Source organism: Lepisosteus oculatus, chromosome 1 (genome assembly GCF_040954835.1).
Source record: "Lepisosteus oculatus isolate fLepOcu1 chromosome 1, fLepOcu1.hap2, whole genome shotgun sequence".
NCBI classification, from domain to species: domain Eukaryota; kingdom Metazoa; phylum Chordata; class Actinopteri; order Semionotiformes; family Lepisosteidae; genus Lepisosteus; species Lepisosteus oculatus.
This window is the reverse complement of record NC_090696.1, coordinates 21,415,817-21,438,382: the sequence shown is the minus strand read 5'-3', so window position 1 is coordinate 21,438,382 and position 22,566 is coordinate 21,415,817. Positions and strand designations below refer to the sequence as shown.

Sequence of the window (22,566 nt, the reverse complement as noted above, 5' to 3'; positions counted from 1 at the left end):
CTGCAGAGTCCTACTCGGTTGCTGGCAGTGATGGCAGTGTGTCTCTCTGTCTCTGCAGAGTCCTACTCGGTTGCTGGCAGTGATGGCAGTGTGTCTCTCTGTCTCTGTCTCTGCAGAGTCCTACTCGGTTGCTGGCAGTGATGGCAGTGTGTCTCTCTGTCTCTGTCTCTGCAGAGTCCTACTCGGTTGCTGGCAGTGATGGCAGTGTGTCTCTCTGTCTCTGTCTCTGCAGAATCCTACTCGGTTGCTGGCAGTGATGGCAGTCTCTCAGCCTCTGTGGCCTCCATGCAGCCCCAGGCGTCGGGCGGCTCGGCCCCCAGCTCCCCCGCCTCGCGCCGCTCGGTCAGCACGCTCAAGAAGTGGCTCACAAACCCCGTGCGCAAGCTGAGTGCCGCCGGGGGCAGCAAGGGAGAGCGGCAGGTCCGCCGGCTGGACGGGAGGCTGCACCCCCTGCCCAGCCAGGGCCAGGGGCCGTCGGGACGCCAGGGGGAGTCCGAGAACATCCTCCCCCCCTCGGGCAAGGAGCTGGTAAGGGCAGCTGGGACGCGGGGGGAGTCTGGAGCTTCTGGGTCGGTATGTCTGTATTGACAGGCAACTCTGGAAGCGCTCGGAGCCCAAGGGGTGCTACTGCCTTCCTCCTTCGGCTCTGGGGAAGGAGAAATGACTCACCAAGGTGTTCAGGGCTGCTACTTTTTGTGCTTGGTTTTGTGTCATTCTCTCTCTGTGTAGATAGATGCTTCAAAAGACACCTGGTATGAGAACTGTCATTCTTAATAGATACACAGGAGTGTTGTAATACCTGTCTGGGGTGTTACATAATCAGTCCGGGGTATTAGTGGTGTTATATAAATTGTAATATATATACGGTAATATATAGGTGTAATATATATATACGGTAATATATAGGTGTAATATATATACGGTATTCAGTGGAGTAATATACTCAGTCTGGAGTATTAGAGGTGTAATATTGTATGTATATATACACTGTATTCAGTGGAGTGATATAACATAACATCACTTTATTAGCCCTATACAATTTCTTCCATTAGGAATTCATACCCCAGCTTGCTCTCCATGAGACACAGACAGGGAGAGAAGCTGGGGGTCAGAGCGCAGGGTCAGCCATTGTACAGCACCCCTGGAGCAGTTGGGGTTAAGGGCCTTGCTCAGGGGCCCAATGGAGTAGGACTCCTCTGCCAGCTGTGGGATTTGAACCAGCAACCTTCCAGCCACAGGCGCAGATCCTTAGCCACTATACAATCCTTAGCCCAATATACTCAGTCTGGAGTATTAGAGGTGTAATATCTATATGTTCATTGGATGTATATACTCAGCCTGGAGTTTTAGTAGTGCTATATACTGAGGGTAATGCCCCTCATGTTTCTACAGGAGTGGAGGGATGGTCCTGGGGAACGCAGGGGCAGCTCCCAGCCAGGAACTCCCACGACACACAGATACCTGTCCGAGCTGCTGCAGGGGGAGTCCAGTCCAGGTCACACACAGGTGAGTCCAGTTGGGCTGCGGCCAGACATTCTAGCTGTTCCTCATTAGCCATTCAAGTGAATAACCAAAACACTAACCAATCTGTCAGGCTACATTACCTGACAGGATGTTCAGCTGATCGGCAGCCTAATTAATTAATTAATCAATTGGTACAGCCTAAACCAAGAGATGCCTTCTTGGCCTTTTCAGATGAGTTGTCCCATAATAGTAGACATGGACAGCAGTCTCTGATTCCATAGCAGTTTCATCAGTTTCATGGCTTACAAACATATCCAGGAGAGGGGAGACAAATCCAGGAGGCCTGGTCCCCCTCGAGTGGACACGAGGGGAAGCAGCTGATGTAGCTCCCAGCAGGAGCAGATGGCAGGCACAGAGCCCGTGCAGTCAGGCAGGCTCCCAGAACAGGCTGGGATGGTATTTAACTTGACTGCATTAACGCTCTGCTGGTGATGTGTTAATTCAGCCCGAAAAAAGTCCTGCTGGTGTTTAGCAAACATCTCTTCCTGTGTCCACTGAGCACACACAGACATGCATACACACAACGAATACACAGCACACACACAAACAGCATAGACCCGCACACACAACACACGGACGCAAACACACACACACACAGCACACATGCACATGAATGCATGTGCAAACCCAATACACACAGCACACACACACAAACATTAATGTACATGAATACACATATACACACATATACACTCAGCACAGGCCAGCAGACGAAACACATACACGCAAACACAGACATGCACGCAAACACACACACACATCGGCTTTCTAAACCAGCTGCTTGTAATACCTTCATGTGCCAAGACCTCAGCCCTTTGAATATTTTTAGGATAAAATACAGCTTTGCGGGCTGGTTTCTGAAAAAAACAATTGTTTGCAGCCAGAAAAGTTTCTGAAAGATCTTTCTCTTGCTCCTGGATGAGTGTAAACAAATTAACTGGACGGTTTTCACTGTGTGCCAGGGAGTGACTCACTGATCCCAGCCTGTCTTCTGGGATGAGACAGGGGGGGTGACAGAGATACACAGAGAGAAATATTCCTCTTCTACTGCTGAGAGAGACTCCACAAGTCCCTGCAGAGCCCAGAAAAGAGCCCCCTCAGCCTGCTGGTGCTGAAGCTCGCTGTCCTGAGCCACACAGGCACCAGCCAGCCTCAGGACAGACCTGGCTGTCCAGAGAGGACAGGCTGAGTGACCACAGCCTGGACATAGAAACTGGACACAGACAGACCTGGCTGTCCAGAGAGGAGAGGCTCAGTGACCACGGCCTGGACATAGAAACTGGACACAGGCAGACCTGGCTGCCCAGAGAGGACAGGCTGAGTGACCACAGCCTGGACATAGAAACTGGACACAGACAGACCTGGCTGTCCAGAGAGGACAGGCTGAGTGACCACAGCCTGGACATAGAAACTGGACACAGACAGACCTGGCTGCCCAGAGAGGACAGGCTGAGTGACCACAGCCTGGACATAGAAATTGGACACAGACAGACCTGGCTGCCCAGAGAGGACAGACTGTGCTCCCACTGTCAGCGGGGAGAAACAGAGACAGAGGTGCACTTCCTACTGCACTGTGAGAAATATCTGGGATGCAACAAGCATTCTTCCCTAAATTAACTAATGTAATCCTAGAATTCCCACTCCTGCCAGAATCAAATTTTCCAGTCCCTCCAGTCCCTCTGGGGGAGGGGACTCAACAGAGCTGCAGCCCAGTGTGTGACTGTACAGTGTGTGACTGTAACGGACCGGTCCGGTCCGTGAAGCCGCAGCCCAGTGTGTGACTGTACAGTGTGTGACTGTAACGGACCGGTCCGGCCCGTGAAGCCTCAGCCGGGTGTGTGACTGTACAGTGTGTGACTGTAACGGACCGGTCCGGCCCGTGAAGCCTCAGCCCAGTGTGTGACTGTACAGTGTGTGACTGTATCGGACCGGTCCGGCCCGTGAAGCCGCAGCCCAGTGTGTGACTGTACAGTGTGTGACTGTACAGTGTGTGACTGTTACGGACCGGTCCGGCCCGTGAAGCCGCAGCCCAGTGTGTGACTGTACAGTGTGTGACTGTACAGTGTGTGACTGTAACGGACCGGTCCGGCCCGTGAAGCCGCAGCCCAGTGTGTGACTGTACAGTGTGTGACTGTACAGTGTGTTACTGTAACGGACCGGTCCGGCCCGTGAAGCCGCAGCCCAGTGTGTGACTGTACAGTGTGTGACTGTACAGTGTGTGACTGTAATGGACCGGTCCGGCCCGTGAAGCCTCAGCCGGGTGTGTGACTGTACAGTGTGTGACTGTAACGGACCGGTCCGGCCCGTGAAGCCTCAGCCGGGTATGTGACTGTACAGTGTGTGACTGTAACGGACCGGTCCGCCCCGTGAAGCCTCAGCCCGGTGTGTGACTGTACAGTGTGTGACTGTAACGGACCGGTCCGGCCCGTGAAGCCGCAGCCCAGTGTGTGACTGTACAGTGTGTGACTGTACAGTGTGTGACTGTAACGGAGCGGTCCGGCCCGTGAAGCCTCAGCCCGGTGTGTGACTGTACAGTGTGTGACTGTAACGGACCGGTCCGGCCCGTGAAGCCTCAGCCCGGTGTGTGACTGTACAGTGTGGCTCTGTGAAGCTCTTTGGATTTGAACTGAAGGGGGAGGGAGAGAGAGGGTTGGACAGGGTCCCACTCTTCCCACCTTGCCTTTCCATCCTGCTCGCTGTCACCACTGCCCCGTGTCTCCGGCAGCTCTGGCGCAGCCTCCTTGAGGAATTATTTTTAACCGCTGCACATTCATTATCATTCCATCATCACCCCTGCTGGCTGGGCTGCTAATCTCCCGTTGCCCTGGCAACCTGGTCCATCTAACTCCCTGCTCTCTCCCTGTCTCTCTATTTCTCCCCCCCTCTCTGTCTCGCTGTCTCTCCATCTCTCTGTCTATCTTTCCCTCTCTCTCTATTTATCCCTCTCTCTTCCTGTCTCTCCCTCTCTGTCTCCCCCCCCGCCTCTCCCTCTCTCTCCATGTATCCCTCTCTCTCCCCCTGCCTCTCCCTCTCTGTCCTCTCTCTGTCTCTCTCTCCCTCTCTGTCTCTTTCTATCTCTCTCTTCATCCTCACATGTGCTCTCTGATCTCTCTCCTGCTCTCTCCCTCTTGCTTCCCTCTCTGTCTGTCTCCTTTCTCTCCGTCTCTGCTCTCTGGGCAATCCAGAGATCTGTCCCTCGCTGGATGATGAAGATCCCCTATCGGCCTTTTGGAAAGCGCTGTCATATTTTCCAAAGGAGACGACCAGAAGCCGCACTCTGGAGCGCTCGCGCATGGCCGCCTTCCCAATCCGTCTAGTTTTACCCCACATCTGTCTTCACTTTATCCCTCCCCTTGTTTCCATCTCGGCGGGGCTCACTGCCACGCCGGCCCCGATCGGAATGGGGGCTCTGGCGCCGGTCCCTGTATGGGGAGGTATCTGCATACTGCTCACGGGGTCACCTCTGGGTACCCCCACACCTGCCACTGTGGCCTTATTCCACAGACACAGGCGAGAAGTGGCCCGCTTAAGTTGAAAACCGTCCTGTGCGTTCAGAAACTGATGGATCGCGAGGAAATCAATAGCTATTAGCTATCCCCTGTTATTCCCTGAGTTAAAAGCAGCAATCTAGCTTCTGCTTTAGTGAATGCATCTTCCTCGTCTGAGCCGAGCCCCCGCCCCAACCATCCACTATATGAATCCTGCAGCAGACTGGGCTTTCTGCATGTTTGCCTTGGACTCCAGATAGAGGAACATGGGGAGACTTGTGGTGTCAGAGCCCAGATAGCCGTCGGTCACGGACGGCAGTTCATGGTTCCCTCATGAGTCAGCCTGGGAGAAACTGGAGCTCTTTCCACATGCAAACGGGCAAGAGAGGCATCGGCTTCTGCAAAAGAAAAACTACGAAGCATTTGGAAAAAGAGGCAGATCAATCACTGCACAGATTCTTAACTAGATCCTCACTAACACAAAGCTTTTCTTAAACTTTTCCCGGCAGGAAAAATGTCCCATTATTCCATGCAAAGTATCTGAACCTTCCTTCAAAGAAACATCAGCTTGAGAGAGACTTGGACAGGTTAATGTCCAAGCTGGCTCGGGCCTCTTTTTTCCAGGACAGGGAAGGGAGTGTCCTACATTGACAGGTTGAAGGAACTGAGTTTCTTTAGTCTGCAGGGAGTGTCCTACATTGATTGAACACGGAGGAACTAACTAGTCGCAAGATAGTCCCTCTGTTCTCATATTCTGGTAGCTCATAAAAACTGAATGTGAAAATCTCAGGTGATCCTTTATCCTATCCATCCATTTTCTAACCAATCGAGCGTCACAGAGGAGCCAGAGCCTATCCCAGCAAGCAACAGGCGCAAGACAGGGTACACCACGGAGGGGATGCCAGGCCATCACAGAGCACACACACGCACGCACGCACGCACGCACGCATGCACACACAACAGGGCCTGTTTTTACCACTTTGGATTGTGGGAGGAAACCGAAGTACCTGAAGGACACTCACACAAACACAGGTCTAGAAATGAACTTTCTGTCAATTTCTGAAAACCTCAAACTGGAACTTGTCTCACAAGCTGTGTACCAGATTGGAAAGGTTACATTTTCTTCGTGATCTGTGTCCATCCATTTTTACTACCAACGTTATTCAGATTACAGAGTCTTCCCCTTGTTCCTCCCCAGTACATGCTGGAATCTTAAAGGTACTTTTTTCCTATCCCTTGATAGGATCCTTTTTCCACCAATCCACTGCAAGTTACAGTTGGCTCCGCCCAGGATGATGACACCTCCAGCCAATCGTCAGTAACTGAGGACAGTGAGGAAGAGAGGAAGAGTGCCTTAGAAAAGAGCATGTAGGTATTCTACCAACCGGAGCCCAGATTCGCATTAGCCTCTCCTTCTGATTGGTCTGACAGAGACACACCAGCACACAGACACACGCAGACATGTACTGATCTGCACTGCAGGCGAACCTCAGAGTACGTTTCTGTTACCTCAACAGCATAGGTGGAATGCAGCTCTGTGCATAGAGCTGTATACAATATTTGATCAGGGGAATCAACACATTTTACACATTTTCCTCTTAAATGAGACTGAATGTGGCAAACCACTTTACGTCCACACATTTACGGAACAGATTACACCTTAACATTGATGGATCACTGGAAAACCCATGAACTGGGTTATAAACCACCTTGATAGACATGCTCTCCACAGGATACACCTGTAGTGGCCCAAAGAGCAACTAACGTTCTGTAAGCCCTGTTCATGGTACCTGTAGTGATTGAGAGCCATGCAAAGACAGGACAAGACTGATCCCTCCTGATACCTGTCTTCCCCCCTCTCTCCTCCTCTTCCTCTGCCAGGTACGTGCTGAAGGAGCTGATCGAGACAGAGAAGCTGTACGTCAGTGACCTGGGCCTGATAGTGGAGGTGGGTATCTGGGACTGGCACCGCACTGGCAGCACTGATGCCAAACCACCTCCAGCCTGGTTTCATCATGTTGCAGAGAATGTAGGCCAGGTCAGACGCAGTTCAGGCACAGGTCAGGCACAGGTCAGGAGTGCCCAGTTTGTACTGGTCTCTTCAGATTACCAGCGTCTTCACCGCTAGGAGCTGGGAACAGGCTGTTTAACTTGTCCAGTTAAGCCATTAAGTAGTGGAACTGTGCAGTGTATAGCTGGACGCTGTCTGCATGCCAGATCCCCAGGCGGTCTGAGCTGCTCGGTGCTGCAATAAAGAGTTTTCCTCCAAGCAGGCCCTGGTGGTGATTTCCAAATCAATGCCTGACCCAGACTGCAGTCTTACTCAATGTTCCAATACAGGATGATTAGAAAGTTAGCAGGCCCATTCAAGCAACTGTATGATGAAAATTGTGCACTGCGGCACAAAGACATTGGGTGTTACAGAAAATGAGGGAACGGGGCCAATAGTGCCCCCCCTGAACACACACCCAACTTGGAGATGTCTGCCGACTTGAAGACTAAGCTTGCCAACAATGTCTCTGGCGCCCCCGTCAGGACAGAATGGCACATGCACACACGCCCACCTCAGTGCAGACCCATCAGTCATTTGGTTCTTGGTGATCCTGGTTCCGGTGATCATTCACAGCACCTGGCAGGAAAGAGAGCTTTGATTGGAGGAGTGAAGCATTTCTCGACGATGTCACTGTAAAGCCAGAGCAGGGATCCTTCCTGCTGGACATTTTTAAGCCCTGCGCCCTCTGATGGAAAGTTCACGCTGTCACCCTTTGGCACGTGCTGTAGTTGTCCACAGAGCCTGTGGTCTTGTTAGCTTGTGTATGTACTTTTGCCACTCTGCTGTGCACTGTGTTCAGCACACAGCTGTTTGAAAATGGTCTCACCAACGTTTTTCAGTACGTTGCGTGACCTCCGATCCTCACCTCCACCGCCGGTCCACCTGCACTATGGGGTGCAGGTTCGTGGCACATTTCCTGTCTTTTTTCTGCTAAGCGTGTGCGATATGGCTGGCCCTGCGGTCACTCTGTCCTGCTCTGCTCTCCCAGGGCTACATGGCCACCATGAACACCAGGGGGGTGCCCGAAGACATGAAGGGGAAGGACAAGATTGTGTTTGGGAACATCCACCAGATCTTCGACTGGCACAAAGAGTGAGTGCCCACTCCACGCTTGGTGCCCCAGTGGTACTCAGGGGGTAGGGGCTAGGCTGTGCAAATTGGGTAAAATCACAGGACAGTGCAGGAAATTCCAGTGAGATCAGGGAAAAAGCACAGTGCAGTGCAGTAAAGCCCAGTGGGATCAGGGTTAAAGCACAGTCCAGAGCAGTAAAACCCATTGAGATCAGGGTAAAAGCACAGTACTGTGCAGTAAAGCCCAGTGAGATCAGGGTAAAACCACAGTCCAGAGCAGTAAAGCCCATTGAGATCAGGGTAAAAGCACAGTCCAGTGCAGTACAGCCCAGTGGGATCATGGTTAAAGCACAGTCCAGAGCAGTAAAGCCCAGTGAGATCAAGGTAAAATCACAGGACAGTGGAGAAAAGCCCAGTGAGATCAGGGTGAAAGCACAGTCCAATGCAGTAACGTCCAGTGAGATCAGGGTAAAAGCACAGTACTGTGCAGCAAAGCTCATTGAGATCCAGTCTGACCTGCTGCCCCCGTGTCTCTGTGCAGCTACTTCCTGGGGGAGCTGGAGAAGTGTGTTGCTGACCCAGACAGACTCGCTGAGCTCTTCATCAAACACGTAAGTCCCTGTGCCCAGCCCGGCACAAACTCAGGCGCTACGTTTTCCAGGTGTGACCCCAAATCCATGTAGCCAAGCTCCACTGAGGAATGAAAGCAATTTCTTGGAAGTGAGATCCGAGCATTCAAGATTTTTATTGCGTTAATCAGGCGACAAATTTCAGGCTTTGGTTTAGCTTTCTGGGCTATTGGGGGGCAGCATGAAAATGAACTTAGATCCAGAATCCAGGAATTGCTGCTTGGATGGAGGAGGAGAAGTGTGGCCTCTGTCCACAGAGCAGAGAGATCTGCCGGGTGAGATCGCGCTTGGCTCAGCAGCACCCCAGTGAGCCTGCATCCCGCCAGAGCCGCCAGCCACTACAGCGCTCTCCGGCAGCTGCGATTAACTAAGGCAGGAGCTGTACAGAGTGGCGGGGCGATGGTTGGATAAAACTAGGTGTCCGCAGCCCTGGTCCTGCAATCCGGCAACTTCAAATGCTCAGTAAGCCGTGAGCCGGGACAGAGCGATTGTTTGTGCTGACTGAGCCGGGATGGAAACCAGAAGCCCCTCGGGAGATAACACAGCTCCCCAGCTCCAGAGCTGCAGACATGGATAAACACAGATAAGGGCTCGCCGGATTGTTCAGCGGCCCTCCTTACAGGGCTCCTTCTCCCAGCTGGCCGGGCTGCGCAGGAAGCTGAAGTGCAGGGTCAGGGCGCAGGTGGGGAGCGACTAGGAAGACCATGAAGAACATGGAGACCACTAGGACGTGTGGGCCTGTCCGAATCCAGGCTTCATTCACAGGGCCCGTTTTCCCTGTACAGGGCTGCGGGGCCATCCGGTTTAAATCCAGAGGCCTCCAGTCTTGGATTTTGCACTGAAGTGAAAATCGGGGGGTGTGGGGGGTGTTGGGGGTGACCCCAATCGAAGGACGCCACTGGATCCCCTTTGCACCCCAAAGAAAAGCACACAATAACTGGGGCTATTAGCCCCCCCCCCCCAGTGAAACCTGGAGAGGAAACACAGGCTCTACGTGTCGGCCCATGAAGCCTGTCGTGAGCGTGGGAATGCCAGTCCCGGCTGGCGCAACGGAAAGAAGCCGGAATCTGGGAATGACAGGGTGGGGGCTGCTGACAGACAGGCGGGCTCGAACGGATCCAGGAAGCAGCCAGGAGCACGAGGTGCAGATGCAATATGTCAAGCCCAGAGAGAGCACTTCTCTTCCTGGCATTGAGTGGAAAGTGGGTTTCAGCCGTTATCTCGTCCCCAGAGGAAAACTCTTAAGTGCTCGAGCAGTGTATCACTGCCCCCCCCCACCCCCCCCAGGAAAAAGGGGGGTATGAAAGGGTTTCATCGTCCAGGAAATGAGAACAGCATGGCTGAACAAGCAATTTGCTGTCTGCAAGCTGGAAACTGACACCTGCACCTTGGTGCTCATTTGATATTGAGAATAATGCAGTCAAGTTATATACAGTATTATATAGGCCACCACAGGCATACACACGTGCATTCGAGCAAACACTCGCAAACACACACACACACACACACATATCTACGCACACACTCGCATGAATACACACTCACACACATCCGTTAACACGCACATGAGCAAACACACACTCATTCACATTCATGTACACGCCCACAAACACATGCACACACTCACAGAACAGGCTTGCACATTCATACACACACAAGTGTTCGGTCTCAATTAGGACTGACCACTGGTCAGAGCTGCAGCCTCACAGCTCTTGAGTTCTGGGCTTGAGACTGGGCTGGGACACCTTCTGTGTGGAGTTTGTGTGTCCTTTTTGTGTCTGGGTAGGCTTTCTCCATGTGTTCTTTAAGTAAGAATGATTTATAGCGTTTTACTTCAAGAACAGAAAATCACAACTGCAACCATGTTTTTGTTAAGGTCATGTGATTCTGATGGCCAATAGCACACAGGGAAAGGTCTTCTCTATTCTCATTGGCTGCATGCTAAGACTCCTGGGAGACCCGATGGTGTTCAGGCAGACTGTTGTTATGTGGCTTGCTGGTGTCTTCAAGAAGAAGTGGGACATTCCATGTTGTTTATGAGGCAGAAATGGGGCATAAAACACGATGGTATTTTATGAAGAAACCCCATTCACCCCTGTTTTGAAAGTGCTGCTGTGTCTGTATCCCCCTTCTAGGAACGGCGCCTCCACATGTATGTGGTGTACTGTCAGAACAAGCCCAAGTCTGAGCACATTGTGTCAGAGTACATCGACACCTACTTTGAGGTAAGGGCTGAGACTCTGGACACCTGCAGTACATGGCTGCCCGTGCTCCCCTCCCAGGATCACTTGGTACTGACCACCTGTGGAGAACGGCAGTATAGAACGGGTTGAGGGGGATGGGGGACGGTCACTATGAGACCACCCTACTGTAGCCAGAAATTATGCTTTTTACAGTTACAGGTAGCAATCACTGTTAGCTGTTACTGTTAACTAAACATGAAAAACTAATAAATTCAGTACAGTATGTAGCAAAGCTTTTCAATATCTTTTTTTCATTGCACACAATCAAAAGCCTCCCCCCTTTCTTACTTTGTAATGGAATTTCCCGCTTGCCAGTATAAGTGGGACGTTCCATTTTCTGTAAGTGTGCGAGTGTTGGGGTAGGGAGGGGGGGTTCACTGACAGAGCCCTCCTCCTCGTGCTCCCCTCGTGGACTCACCTGCGCTGTCCAGAGATTTAACACACACATTCAACCCCAGGTGTGGGCTGCCCAGCTGACAGGTCTCGTCTCCTTCTGTCTCTTGTGTCCAGGAGCTGAAGCAGCAGCTGGGGCACCGGCTCCAGCTGAACGACCTTCTCATCAAGCCTGTCCAGCGCATCATGAAGTACCAGCTCCTGCTGAAGGTGAGGGCCGCCCACAGCGGGGAGCGGGGTTCCCCAGCTCTGACCCTTGGGGAGGGCGCCCCAGGACCCAACCAGGTTCATAGGTCTCTTTAAAGTGTGAGACCCCAAGATCAAAGGGAGGTAATGAGAAAGGTCTGAATTAGGGTTATTTGGACCGATTAAACAACTCCTTAGAGGATCTGTTTGGGTGGCATCCCCTGAGGAGCAGGACTGAGGTCCCAGGACACCCAGGGGCGGCCAGTCCTGCTCCACCTGGGCCACAATCCAGTCAGCCTTACAGGCAGTCTTTAATGGTCAGTGAGCAGACATCTGGAGAGCATCCATCCATTTCTAACCACGGGGAGCCAGCACCTATCCCAGCAAGCAAAAGACGCAAAGCAGGATACACCCAGGACGGGACACTAGTCCATCACAGGGCACACAGACACAGGCGCACTCACTCACACCAGGGCCAATTTTCGCAGAAGCCAATTATTCCACCAGCATGTCTTTGCACTGTGGTAGGGAACCAGAGCACCCTGTGGAAACCAACACAAACATAAGGAGAGCATGCAAACTCCACACAGACAGTATCTTGGGAATTGAACTCAGCACTCCAGCACTGCATGCGAGCAATGCTGCCCACTGAGCCAGCTTGCCAGCCAGCTGGAAAGTATGTTATCCTGATTCAGCAGCTAATTGAGCCAAATTAAGCCATTTTGAGGCCAGAATGAAAACCAGACGTTGCTGTAGCTCTCTGGGAGGAGGGCTTCAGGTTCCAGGTTCGAGTGTGAACAGATGTAAGGCCGTTCCTGGTGCAGATCCTACCTGCAGTCTTTTATCCTGCATCTAGGGAAAGGCTCAGCCCAGGAGAAAGCTATCCGCTCTTGCACTGAGCTTTAAGGGTTCAGTTTGAAATCTGCTCAAATTAATGAGCCACAGACCAAACGTGACGGCAGCCGCTGATCGAGATGACTTGAAAGATCCGCGGTCACTGTGCTACGGACAGCGGTAGCAGTAGCTGGGATAAATCGTAATGAATGTGATGGAGAGATGGTGAAATTTCCTCTGAGTATTTGGAATAACCCTCCTCGCTGTGGGGATGGCAGCTGCCTAAACCCTCCTCGCTAGTGCGAGAGATAAGGCAGGGAGCTGTTATGAGGGGCGGGAGAATCCTGGGCGCAACACTTCGATACACAGGCAAGCGGAAGTGTGCGAGGATAGGGTCTCACCTTCCTCGTGAATTTCTGTTGTGAACTCCATTCTGTTCAGACCTGCTGTGACTGGCAAATGTGTTGCTGTTACAGATGCCATATTAACACATGTCTTAGAACTTAGAATGGATCCCTAAAGCAAAATGTGGCATCTAGCTAGTGAGATACTGTACTGTATATCCTGTGAGCCTCTTTGAAGGAGTCCTAGAGCTCCCTGTCCTACAGGGTCTCTGATCCATGGCCTGCTAACAGCCTGTGACCTCTTCAGTCAAATTATGTCATTTAACACTAAGGGAGATACCTGAGGTCATGTGGCATATCTATAGGACTTTAACTTTGTTCTGTAGATGGGTAATTGATTGGTACCTGTCAGCCTTGGTTAAACCATTCAAGTCTGTGGCTTTGTTAATTAATTGAAAAGGCAGCTGTGGTGAGTTCCCACGACGAAGAGGGTGTGTGTGCTTGTGTGTGTGCACAATCAAGTGTCAGAACTGCTCTGTCTCCCCCTACAGGATTTCTTCAAGTACTACACCAAAGCAGGCATGGACACCACACAGTTGGAGGTATGGACAGTCTGGGAGATACAGGACACCAAGCAGTACTACATTGAACTGGACAGTTGTAGGGTCTGTGTAGGGGGGTTATTGCATCGCTGTACAGTCATACTTCTGGCTGGGTGATTGTCAGGCTGGAGCAAAGACCATTAGTCTTCGGACAGCGGTGTGGTGCAGTGGTAAGGCATGTGGACTTGTAACTGGTAGGTTGAAGGTTCGAATTCCAGGTGAGACACTGCTGTTGTTCCCTTGAGCAAAGTACTTCAACTGAATTGTGCCAATCAAATACCCAGCTGTATAAATGGGAGGAAATGTAAGATGCCCTTGGTGAAATTGTCAGCCAAATAAATGAGTAAGCAGGAGTAAAAGGGTCAGGATAAATCTAATCAAGATGTGGGAGGGAAGGCTGTAGTGCGGACTGTCTGCTCCCTTCAAGGTTTGCACCAGGCACCTTCAGAGTCCTGGTGTGTGTCTACTGCTGCCATTTATTTGCTCATTGTGATACAACCGAGACATCATCCATCTTGCTGTGAACACTGGATACAGCACAGACCCAGGCATGGCGCAGGCTTGGTCCGAGCTCTTTCTCATCACGCTGACCCTTGACCCCTGAACCCTGACCTGGTCGCTCTCTCTCCTTCTCTCTCGGGCAGAAAGCAGTCGAGGTCATGTGCTTTGTGCCCAAGCGCTGCAACGACATGATGAACGTGGGGCGGCTGCAGGGGTTTGAGGTGAGATGGGGGGTGGGGGGATTAATTGCAGGGCAGTAGTAGGGTAGGAATGTCACCCTCTGCCTGTGCTCATGTACTATCCAGTCAGTGAGTCTGTATGAACCTGCCCACCCATCAAGTACAAATTCAAAGGGCTTTATCAGCATGACAAAGATCATAGTGTTATCAAATCAATAATAATTACCAAAACATTTACTGTTTTAGACATTGCTATAGTTTGCTATAGGCCTATAGTTTTAGTTTTAGACATTATCTGAGAAGCTCATGCTCTTTTCCTCAGGCTGTGACAGGAGATCTCATACTGGGCTGCAGCTTTAATAATTAGCTTTATTTAATTTCCTCCACCAGTAGAATTGGAAGCTGTTATGTTTCTGGCAGAAGGGGGAATTCTGGGATTAGTATGTTATTTTGGGGAAGAATGTTTCTCTAATTCCCCTCACCCTCCCAGGGAAAGATCACGGCCCAGGGCAAGTTACTCCAGCAAGACACTTTCTCCGTGATGGAGCAGGACAGTGGCTTCCTGTCACGCGCCAAGGAGAGGCGGGTCTTCCTGTTTGAGCAGCTAATCATCTTCAGTGAGCCAATCGACAGGAAGAAGGGCTTCTCACTGCCCGGCTACATCTTTAAGAACAGTATCAAGGTGTGTGTCTGTGCTGAGTGTGTGTGTGTGTTTTTCTAGGTGTAGGTGTGTATCTGTGCTGAGTGATTGTGTGTTTCTCCGGGTGTAGGTGTGTGTCTGTGGCGAGTGTGTGTGTCTTTCTCTAGTAGTAGGCATGTGTCAATGGTGAGTGTGTATTTCTCCAGGTGTAGGTGTGTGTCTGTGTGTTTCTCCAGGTGTAGGTGTGTGTCTGTGGTGTGAGTGTGTGTTTCTCCAGGTGTAGGTATGTGTCTGGGCTGAGTGAGTGTGTGTTTCTCCAGGTGTAGGTGTGTGTGTGTGGTGTGACTGTGTGTTTCTCCAGGTGTAGGTGTGTGTCTGGGCTGAGTGAGTGTGTGTTTCTCCAGGTGTAGGTGTGTGTCTGTGGTGTGAGTGTGTGTTTTTCCAGGTGTCGGTGTGTGTCTCTAGTGTGAGTGTGTGTGGTGTGAGTGTGTGTTTCTCCAGGTGTAGGTCTGTGTGTGTGGTGTGAGTGTGTGTTTCTCCAGGTGTAGGTGTGTGTCTCTGGTGTGAGTGTGTGTGGTGTGAGTGTGTGTTTCTCCAGGTGTAGGTGTGTGTCTCTAGTGTGAGTGTGTGTGGTGTGAGTGTGTGTTTCTCCAGGTGTAGGTGTGTGTCTCTAGTGTGAGTGTGTGTGGTGTGAGTGTGTGTTTCTCCAGGTGTAGGTGTGTGTCTGGGCTGAGTGAGTGTGTGTTTCTCCAGGTGTCGGTGTGTGTCTCTGGTGTGAGTGTGTGTCTGGGCTGAGTGAGTGTGTGTTTCTCCAGGTGTCGGTGTGTGTCTCTGGTGTGAGTGTGTGTGGTGTGAGTGTGTGTTTCTCCAGGTGTAGGTCTGTGTGTGTGGTGTGAGTGTGTGTTTCTCCAGGTGAGTGGCAGTGAGGAGCAAGACTGCAGAGACACCACGAGTTGGGTCAGTGTGCCCCCGCTGGTCAGTCTGCACTTGACCCGTCTGTCTCTGTGCTCCCGGCAGGTCAGCTGTCTGGGGGTGGAGGACTGTGTGGACGGTGACCCCTGCCGCTTTGCTCTGACCTCCCGCGGCGCCGACGGCAACGCCGTGCGCTTTGTCCTGCAGGCTGCCACGCCCGAGATCCGCCAGGCCTGGGTCAGCGACGTGGGCCAGATCCTGGAGACACAGCGCAACTTCCTCAATGGTAGTCCTGCAGCCCCACGGCACACTGGGGAATAAACACACAGCACACTGGGGAATAAACACACAGGACACTGGGGAATAAACCCACAGCACACTGGGGAATAAACCCACAGCACACAGGGGAATAAACACACAGCACACTGGGGAATAAACACACAGGACACTGGGGAATAAACACACAGCACACTGGGGAATAAACACACAGGACACTGGGGAATAAACCCACAGCACACTGGGGAATAAACCCACAGCACACAGGGGAATAAACCCACAGCACACTGGGGAATAAACACACAGCACACTGGGGAATAAACCCACAGCACACTGGGGAATAAACACACAGCACACTGGGGAATAAACACACAGGACACTGGGGAAAAAACCCATGGCACACTGGGGAATAAACACACAGCACACTGGGGAATAAACCCACAGCACACTGGGGAATAAACACACAGCACACTGGGGAATAAACCCACAGGACACTGGGGAATAAACACACAGCACACTGGGGAATAAACACACAGCACACTTGGGAATAAACCCACAGCACACTGGGGAATAAACCCATGGCACACTGGGGAATAAACCCACAGCACACTGGGGAATAAACCCATGGCACACTGGGGAATAAACACACAGCACACTGGGGAATAAACACACAGCACACTGGGGAATAAACACACAGGACACTGGGGAAAAAACCCACAGCACACTGGGGAATAAACACACAGCACACTTGGGAATAAACCCACAGCACACTGGGGAATAAACACACAGCACACTTGGGAATAAACCCACAGCACACTGGGGAATAAACACACAGCACACTGGGGAATAAACCCACAGCACACTGGGGAATAAACACACAGCACACTTGGGAATAAACCCACAGCACACTGGGGAATAAACCCACAGCACACTGGGGAATAAACACACAGCACACTGGGGAATAAACACACAGCACACTGGGGAATAAACACAAAGGACACTGGGGAATAAACCCACAGCACACTGGGGAATAAACCCACAGCACACTGGGGAATAAACACACAGCACACTTGGGAATAAACACACAGCACACAGGGGAATAAACCCACAGCACACTGGGGAATAAACACACAGGACACTGGGGAATAAACACACAGGACACTGGAGAATAAACCCACAGCCCACTGGAGAATAAACACACAGCACACAGGGGAATAAACCCACAGCCCACTGGAGAATAAACACACAGCACACTGGGGAATAAACCCACAGCCCACTGGAGAATAAACACACAGCACACTGGGGAATAAACCCACAGCACACTGGGGAATAAACACACAGCACACTGGGGAATAAACACACAGGACACTGGGGAATAAACACACAGGACACTGGAGAATAAACCCACAGCCCACTGGAGAATAAACACACAGGACACAGAGAGATAAACCCACAGCCAAGCTGCAGCTTGCTTGTTTGCACTGCAGCCCAGCTTCTAATTACCGACCTAGTAATCAGGCCGGTAATTAATGCTTTTTCTCCCCTGGTTGAAGATGTCTGGCAACCCTGCTAAGGGAATACAAATTAACCACAGCCCCGAATCTCTTTCCAATCGATCGATTATTAGAGACCTTTGTGCACAAGTCTGCTGGAGGACCCACTGCGGTGTGTGTTCTTCCAGAGGGACGTGTGTGACCCCTCAGCTCTTTAAACCAAAGAGCAGCTTCTGCGGGGAGAAGGGGGCAGGGGTGACTGCATCGGGGGCACCCCTGGGTGTCTTTCATTGTTTTTTTCAATACAGCAGGGTCTCAACATCTGTGAATTTAACATTTGCAAATTTGCTTATTAGCGATTCGGTCTGGCCAACGGGGTCTTGTAAGGAAGAAGAGGAGGTTGCTAAGCACAACTTTCAAATTAGCAGTGCAAGAGAGGATCGTGAGACAACTCCCGCTAGTGAGTGAGCCTCTCCCTGCCCCCGGGCCCAAGCACCCACTACCCAGCATCCAGGTCTCAGCGCGCTCTTGTTTCTACATTGAAACAGACGCTCCAGGTTCTGTGTCAGCAGTGTGACAGGCTGGAGATGACCGAACAGGCTCTCTCACAGTTTTATTGCCCGTTTCATTACAGTGGGGCGTGCTGATCACACAGGCAGAGAGAGAAAGGGCAGGCATCCACTACACACCGAGGAGGGATTCATGTTGTTTATTTGATCTGATTGCTATACGCTTGTGATCACTGTTTTTTGTTTTAGTCAGTGTTACTTAAATTAACTTGACGCCAATGCATTATTATTTTAATGATCATATAAGGGAGGGTTACTTGTTTTTACCCTTACAGACTGCACTCTGTAGTGTATAGGGGTACAGTATATAGTGATGGTGTAGGGTTGGACTTGGTTATATGTGAATCTGGCTACTCGTGATGGTTTTCGAAGTGAATGTTTTCGAAGTGAATGTTGAGACCCTACTGTCATGGATCCCCAGAAAGCGGGTATGGGGAAACCCCCCGATTTCCTGGTAGGGGCGCAAGTTCACAGTTTTCTCTCTCCTGCCCCGTGCCACAGCCCTGCAGTCGCCCATCGAGTACCAGCGGCGAGAGAGCAAGTCCAACAGCCTGGGGCGGGCAATGCGGGCACCTCCGCCCACGTCCGCCACCCTGCGGCCCCACTCCTCCGCCTCCATCGACCGCCACCGCCTGCCCAGCCTGAGCGCCTACAACTCCTCACTGCCCGCCCTCTACCTGCCCAGCCACGCCACACAGGAGGTAGGGCACAGCTTTTCTCCTCTCCCTTACAATACAGCACAGCAATCCAAATATTTAACTCGGAAAATGCATAAAGACAGTTGGGATATTTAGACATAGCTTGATATCAAATCGCATGAATGAGCCATTTTGAGTTGATGCACTTGAAATAGGCTATCAGAAAACCTGTGGAACAAGTGTGTAGCATCCTGTGCAGAGCTCAGGCCCTGCTCAAGAGAAAATGGTTGAGAGAAAATGTTACCTACAGGGAGATTGCTGTGCCAAGATCCTATTGTTACAACACCACCATGCAGAATTTCAGTTTTCCTTTGTATGTTCCTGAGAACTGGAGGATCTTGTTTACACAAAGAGTTGTGGGAGTGTGGAACAAGCAGCCCAGCCATGTTGTCGAAGCTGAAACCCAGGCCGATTCAAAACAGGACAGGAGGCTCTCCTCTACACAAAGAGCGGGTGACCAGCTACTGTACGTTAAAGCTGATACCCTGGCTGCTTTCAAGAAAGAGATGAATGAGATTATTGGATCAATCAGCTACCAAATGGACTGGATGTGGAAAATGGCTCCTCTTTCTGTCAGCTTTCTTATATTCAAGATAGTTCTCCCAGTCTCCCTGTGATTGTTATCACCACATACAGAATTTGTGTAACCAACATGATTCTGGCAGCCTGGGCATGACTGGGTGCCTGGGAGAGTGAACAAACCAGTAAACACTTCTCCTAATTCTATCTAATGATACACTCACATGAGAAATCAGCTCTCCTACACTTGCAGCCAATTGTTTTATTGTCTTTGCTGTTTATGCAGAGCATTCAGCATGATAAAAATGTACCCATCCACCCATCCATTTTCTAACCACTTATTCCAATTCAGGGTGACGGGGGAGCTGGAGCCTATCCCAGCAAGCAACAGGCACAAGGCAGGGTACACCCTGGAAGGGACAACAGATGCGCAGATACTGACACCAGGGCCAATTTTCCCAGCCGCCAATTTTCACAGGGAGAACATACAAACTCCACACAGATAGCTCCCCAGGAATTCAGTCCAGGACTTCACAGCTGTGAGGCAACAATGTATACTACTGCTCAACCGTGCTGCCCATAAAAAAATATATGCAGGACAAAATACAACGTACATCAATGTATCCATCTTTAATAACTGTTTGCTACAATGCAGGGTAGGTTCCTAACCTGGTAAACAACATGCTCCAGGCAGGATACACCCTGGAGGAGGCGCCAGTCCACCACATTGGCGTATATTTAGATTTATAACAGATTTGTCTGAAAATAAAGTGGGTGCTTCCTATGAGTAATAACACGGTATCCTGTCTGTCTCTCGGCACAGTCCCCCCAGGTACAGCACAGCCCCCCAGACTCAAACCCCAGTCTGCCGGGCCTCTCTCCCATGCACGATCACCTGGCCTTCCCTGAGCAGCCCGGACTGCCCTTCGCCCCAGACCAGTGCCAGGGCGTCTCCAATGGACTGTGCCCCCCGGCCCAGCACAGCACACAGGTACAGTACTGTCGTTCCGGCCTCTGACAGCAGGAAGTGCTCTGCTCCGGCTCCAGGGGGACAGCAGCTCCAATCTTGCCGCTCCAGACGGCCAGGAAGCCAGCCCTGATCAAACAGATCCTTATCGGGCCCGGACTGTGGCTGTTTCCCACAAGGCCAGGCCAGGGAGGTGGGGGCTGACATCAGGCCGTACGTGCAGAAAACCACAATGGAAAAACAGATCATGACAACAAAGAGAGACAAGGAGCCTGTGCAAATGCCTGGAGATGAAACAGGCGCTGATCACAGCTCAGAGCAGTGCAGGGAGGAGGGCCGAGCCAGGCTCTGTCTTCACAGACAGCCAAAATACCAATAATCTGCTCTACATGCACAGCAAATCCCTTACTTACGCAAATAGCAATCAGCTTGCAAAAAGTCAATCCAGGTTTACTACCCGACAAGCCGCAGCAGCACTTCCTGCATTTAAACAGCTTTACAAAACGAAAACAGCAGCTCTATTTTTAATATGTGCACAGGACGCAGGAGGCTTCGTGCCTGCGCGTGCTGGGCTGACTGTTAAATGGCGTTTTCTTGGACCGTCCCTGGAGAGGCCGGCGCAGGGTCTGTCTGCTCTTCTGGGCGAAGAAGACGAGACAGCAGCCCCGGCGTGACTCGGCCTCCAGCCTCTGATCCTGCGAAACTGCTGCCTGCTTTCGGGTTCGAGAGGCACGACAGAAAGCTAATAGGGCAGCAGCAGGAGAGCCAGGCAGGCAAAAGCCAACGATTATTCCAGTGAGGGAAGAGTTGATTAAAGACATCGAATGGGAGGAAGGGCAAAAACATGCCTTCTCGTTAGGGGACACAATTAATTAAAAAGATGTCAAAGTAACGTTGACTCCACCCCCAAGACTGGTGATTGTACACAAGCTCAGTGCCTCTGGTGAGCAGGCACACTGCTGGTGTAGGTTATACACACCCAGGCCAGGGACTCAAAACCTTTCTTTCTCTGCATGCAGCAAAGTCTAAAAGAGGCTGCTACAGCATAATCCATCTGTTTTCTAAAGCACTTCATCCAATACAGGAGCCTGTCAAGGCAGGATACACCCCAGACTGGATGCTAGTCCATCAGAGGACACACACAGTCACAGATACACACACTCACACCTGGGCCAGATTTCCCAGAAGCTAATTAACCAGCACAGCTTCATACAATGGGAGGAAACCAGAGCACCTATAGCAAACACACACTCCATGAGGAGAACATGCAAACTCCACACAGCACCCCCGGAGTCGAACCCAGGACCCCCTGCCCCAGCACTGCGAGGCAGCAATGCTGACCCCCACACCACTGTGTAGCAGTTATTTCTAAACATCTGGCCTGTATTAACATCCAAATCCCTTCATTCTGTCCATCCGTTGTCGGAAAGCTGCTTACTCCTGGTGAGGCTGGGGGATCAGCCTGGGACTACACCCTGGATGGATTGCCAGGCTCAGGCATGTCATTCCTAAACCCATTAAGGCTTTGCACGATGTTGAATTACATTGTTTGTACAACTCACCACTGAACAATGAGAGGCATTAAAATGCAACAGACAAGCATGGCAAAGAGCTGCAGCATCTGCTGTGTTTTTAGTGCCTCTCAGGATATATTTTTGCATTGCATTAAGATTAATATAAGTCCCCATAGTTAAGGTTAACTATATAAATAGCACATAGCCAACTTTTTCTGGACTCAATAGCCAGAATATTAGGACCCCCCATCAAAGAAAAACAGGGCATGGCCTGATGGACTCCTCAAAGAGCTGAAGTATCCACAACCCAGTCCCGTCCCATTCCTGCAGCAGGACAGCCTTCAGCTGGGGTTGTGAGATGGGTGGTGGTGTGTGGGGACCGAACTGGACAGTTCCACTGGTTCCACCGGTCTCCAGCAGGATTGAGGTCTGCGGAGGTCAAGGAAGGTGATGGAATTCTGTCTGCTGCTCCTCTAGCCAAACCCCAAACACACTGCCCCCTACTGGGAGGGGCTGTTCATTGGATTCAAAATATTCTGACCAGTGAGTATGTTAACATAGTGCTCCACTAGCCCTGGCCCCTGAGAAACTAGTCCTGCAGGAACACTGTCTGAGGCTTTTCATTCCAACTGAGTTCTACAGCTCCACATTGGGAGGGACACTATCAAACAGGCCCGTAATGAGAGTTACTGTGTATCAGACGCACCCAGTGTGTTATGACACTGTATTACACTCGCCCATAATGGGAGTTACAGTGTATCAGACAAGCCCACTGTGGTGTGACAGTGTATCAGATACACCCATATATGTTCTCTCCTTCTCCAGAAGGCCAGTTTGGTTACCTTCAGGCAGCACACCTTCATACCAATCACAAAGGCACAGAAGAGCCAAAAGCACATTTAAAAATCTGCCACAAATGAAAGCCTGAAAT

General features: G+C 51.1%; 1 protein-coding gene across 3 annotated transcripts in view; it reads left to right on the top strand.

The window, feature by feature from the left end:
* The window catches only part of arhgef25a (Rho guanine nucleotide exchange factor (GEF) 25a), a 74,788-nt gene that overhangs the window by 48,689 nt on the left and 3,533 nt on the right, over positions 1 to 22,566 (top strand). For 2 of the 3 annotated variants that reach the window (XM_069187404.1, XM_069187411.1), the window contains 15 exons: positions 233 to 528; positions 1,393 to 1,506; positions 6,256 to 6,380; positions 6,894 to 6,960; positions 8,054 to 8,157; positions 8,678 to 8,747; positions 10,901 to 10,990; positions 11,519 to 11,611; positions 13,317 to 13,367; positions 14,012 to 14,089; positions 14,538 to 14,729; positions 15,705 to 15,885; positions 18,439 to 18,638; positions 19,978 to 20,145; positions 20,661 to 21,019. In XM_069187404.1, the coding sequence (XP_069043505.1) occupies positions 233 to 528; positions 1,393 to 1,506; positions 6,256 to 6,380; positions 6,894 to 6,960; positions 8,054 to 8,157; positions 8,678 to 8,747; positions 10,901 to 10,990; positions 11,519 to 11,611; positions 13,317 to 13,367; positions 14,012 to 14,089; positions 14,538 to 14,729; positions 15,705 to 15,885; positions 18,439 to 18,638; positions 19,978 to 20,145; positions 20,661 to 20,795 (1,964 nt within the window). In that variant the 3' untranslated portion in view covers positions 20,796 to 21,019. Of the gene's footprint in view, positions 1 to 232; positions 529 to 1,392; positions 1,507 to 6,255; positions 6,381 to 6,893; positions 6,961 to 8,053; positions 8,158 to 8,677; positions 8,748 to 10,900; positions 10,991 to 11,518; positions 11,612 to 13,316; positions 13,368 to 14,011; positions 14,090 to 14,537; positions 14,730 to 15,704; positions 15,886 to 18,438; positions 18,639 to 19,977; positions 20,146 to 20,660; positions 21,020 to 22,566 lie in introns of those variants that run through there. The other variant, XM_069187407.1, reaches the window with a different exon arrangement.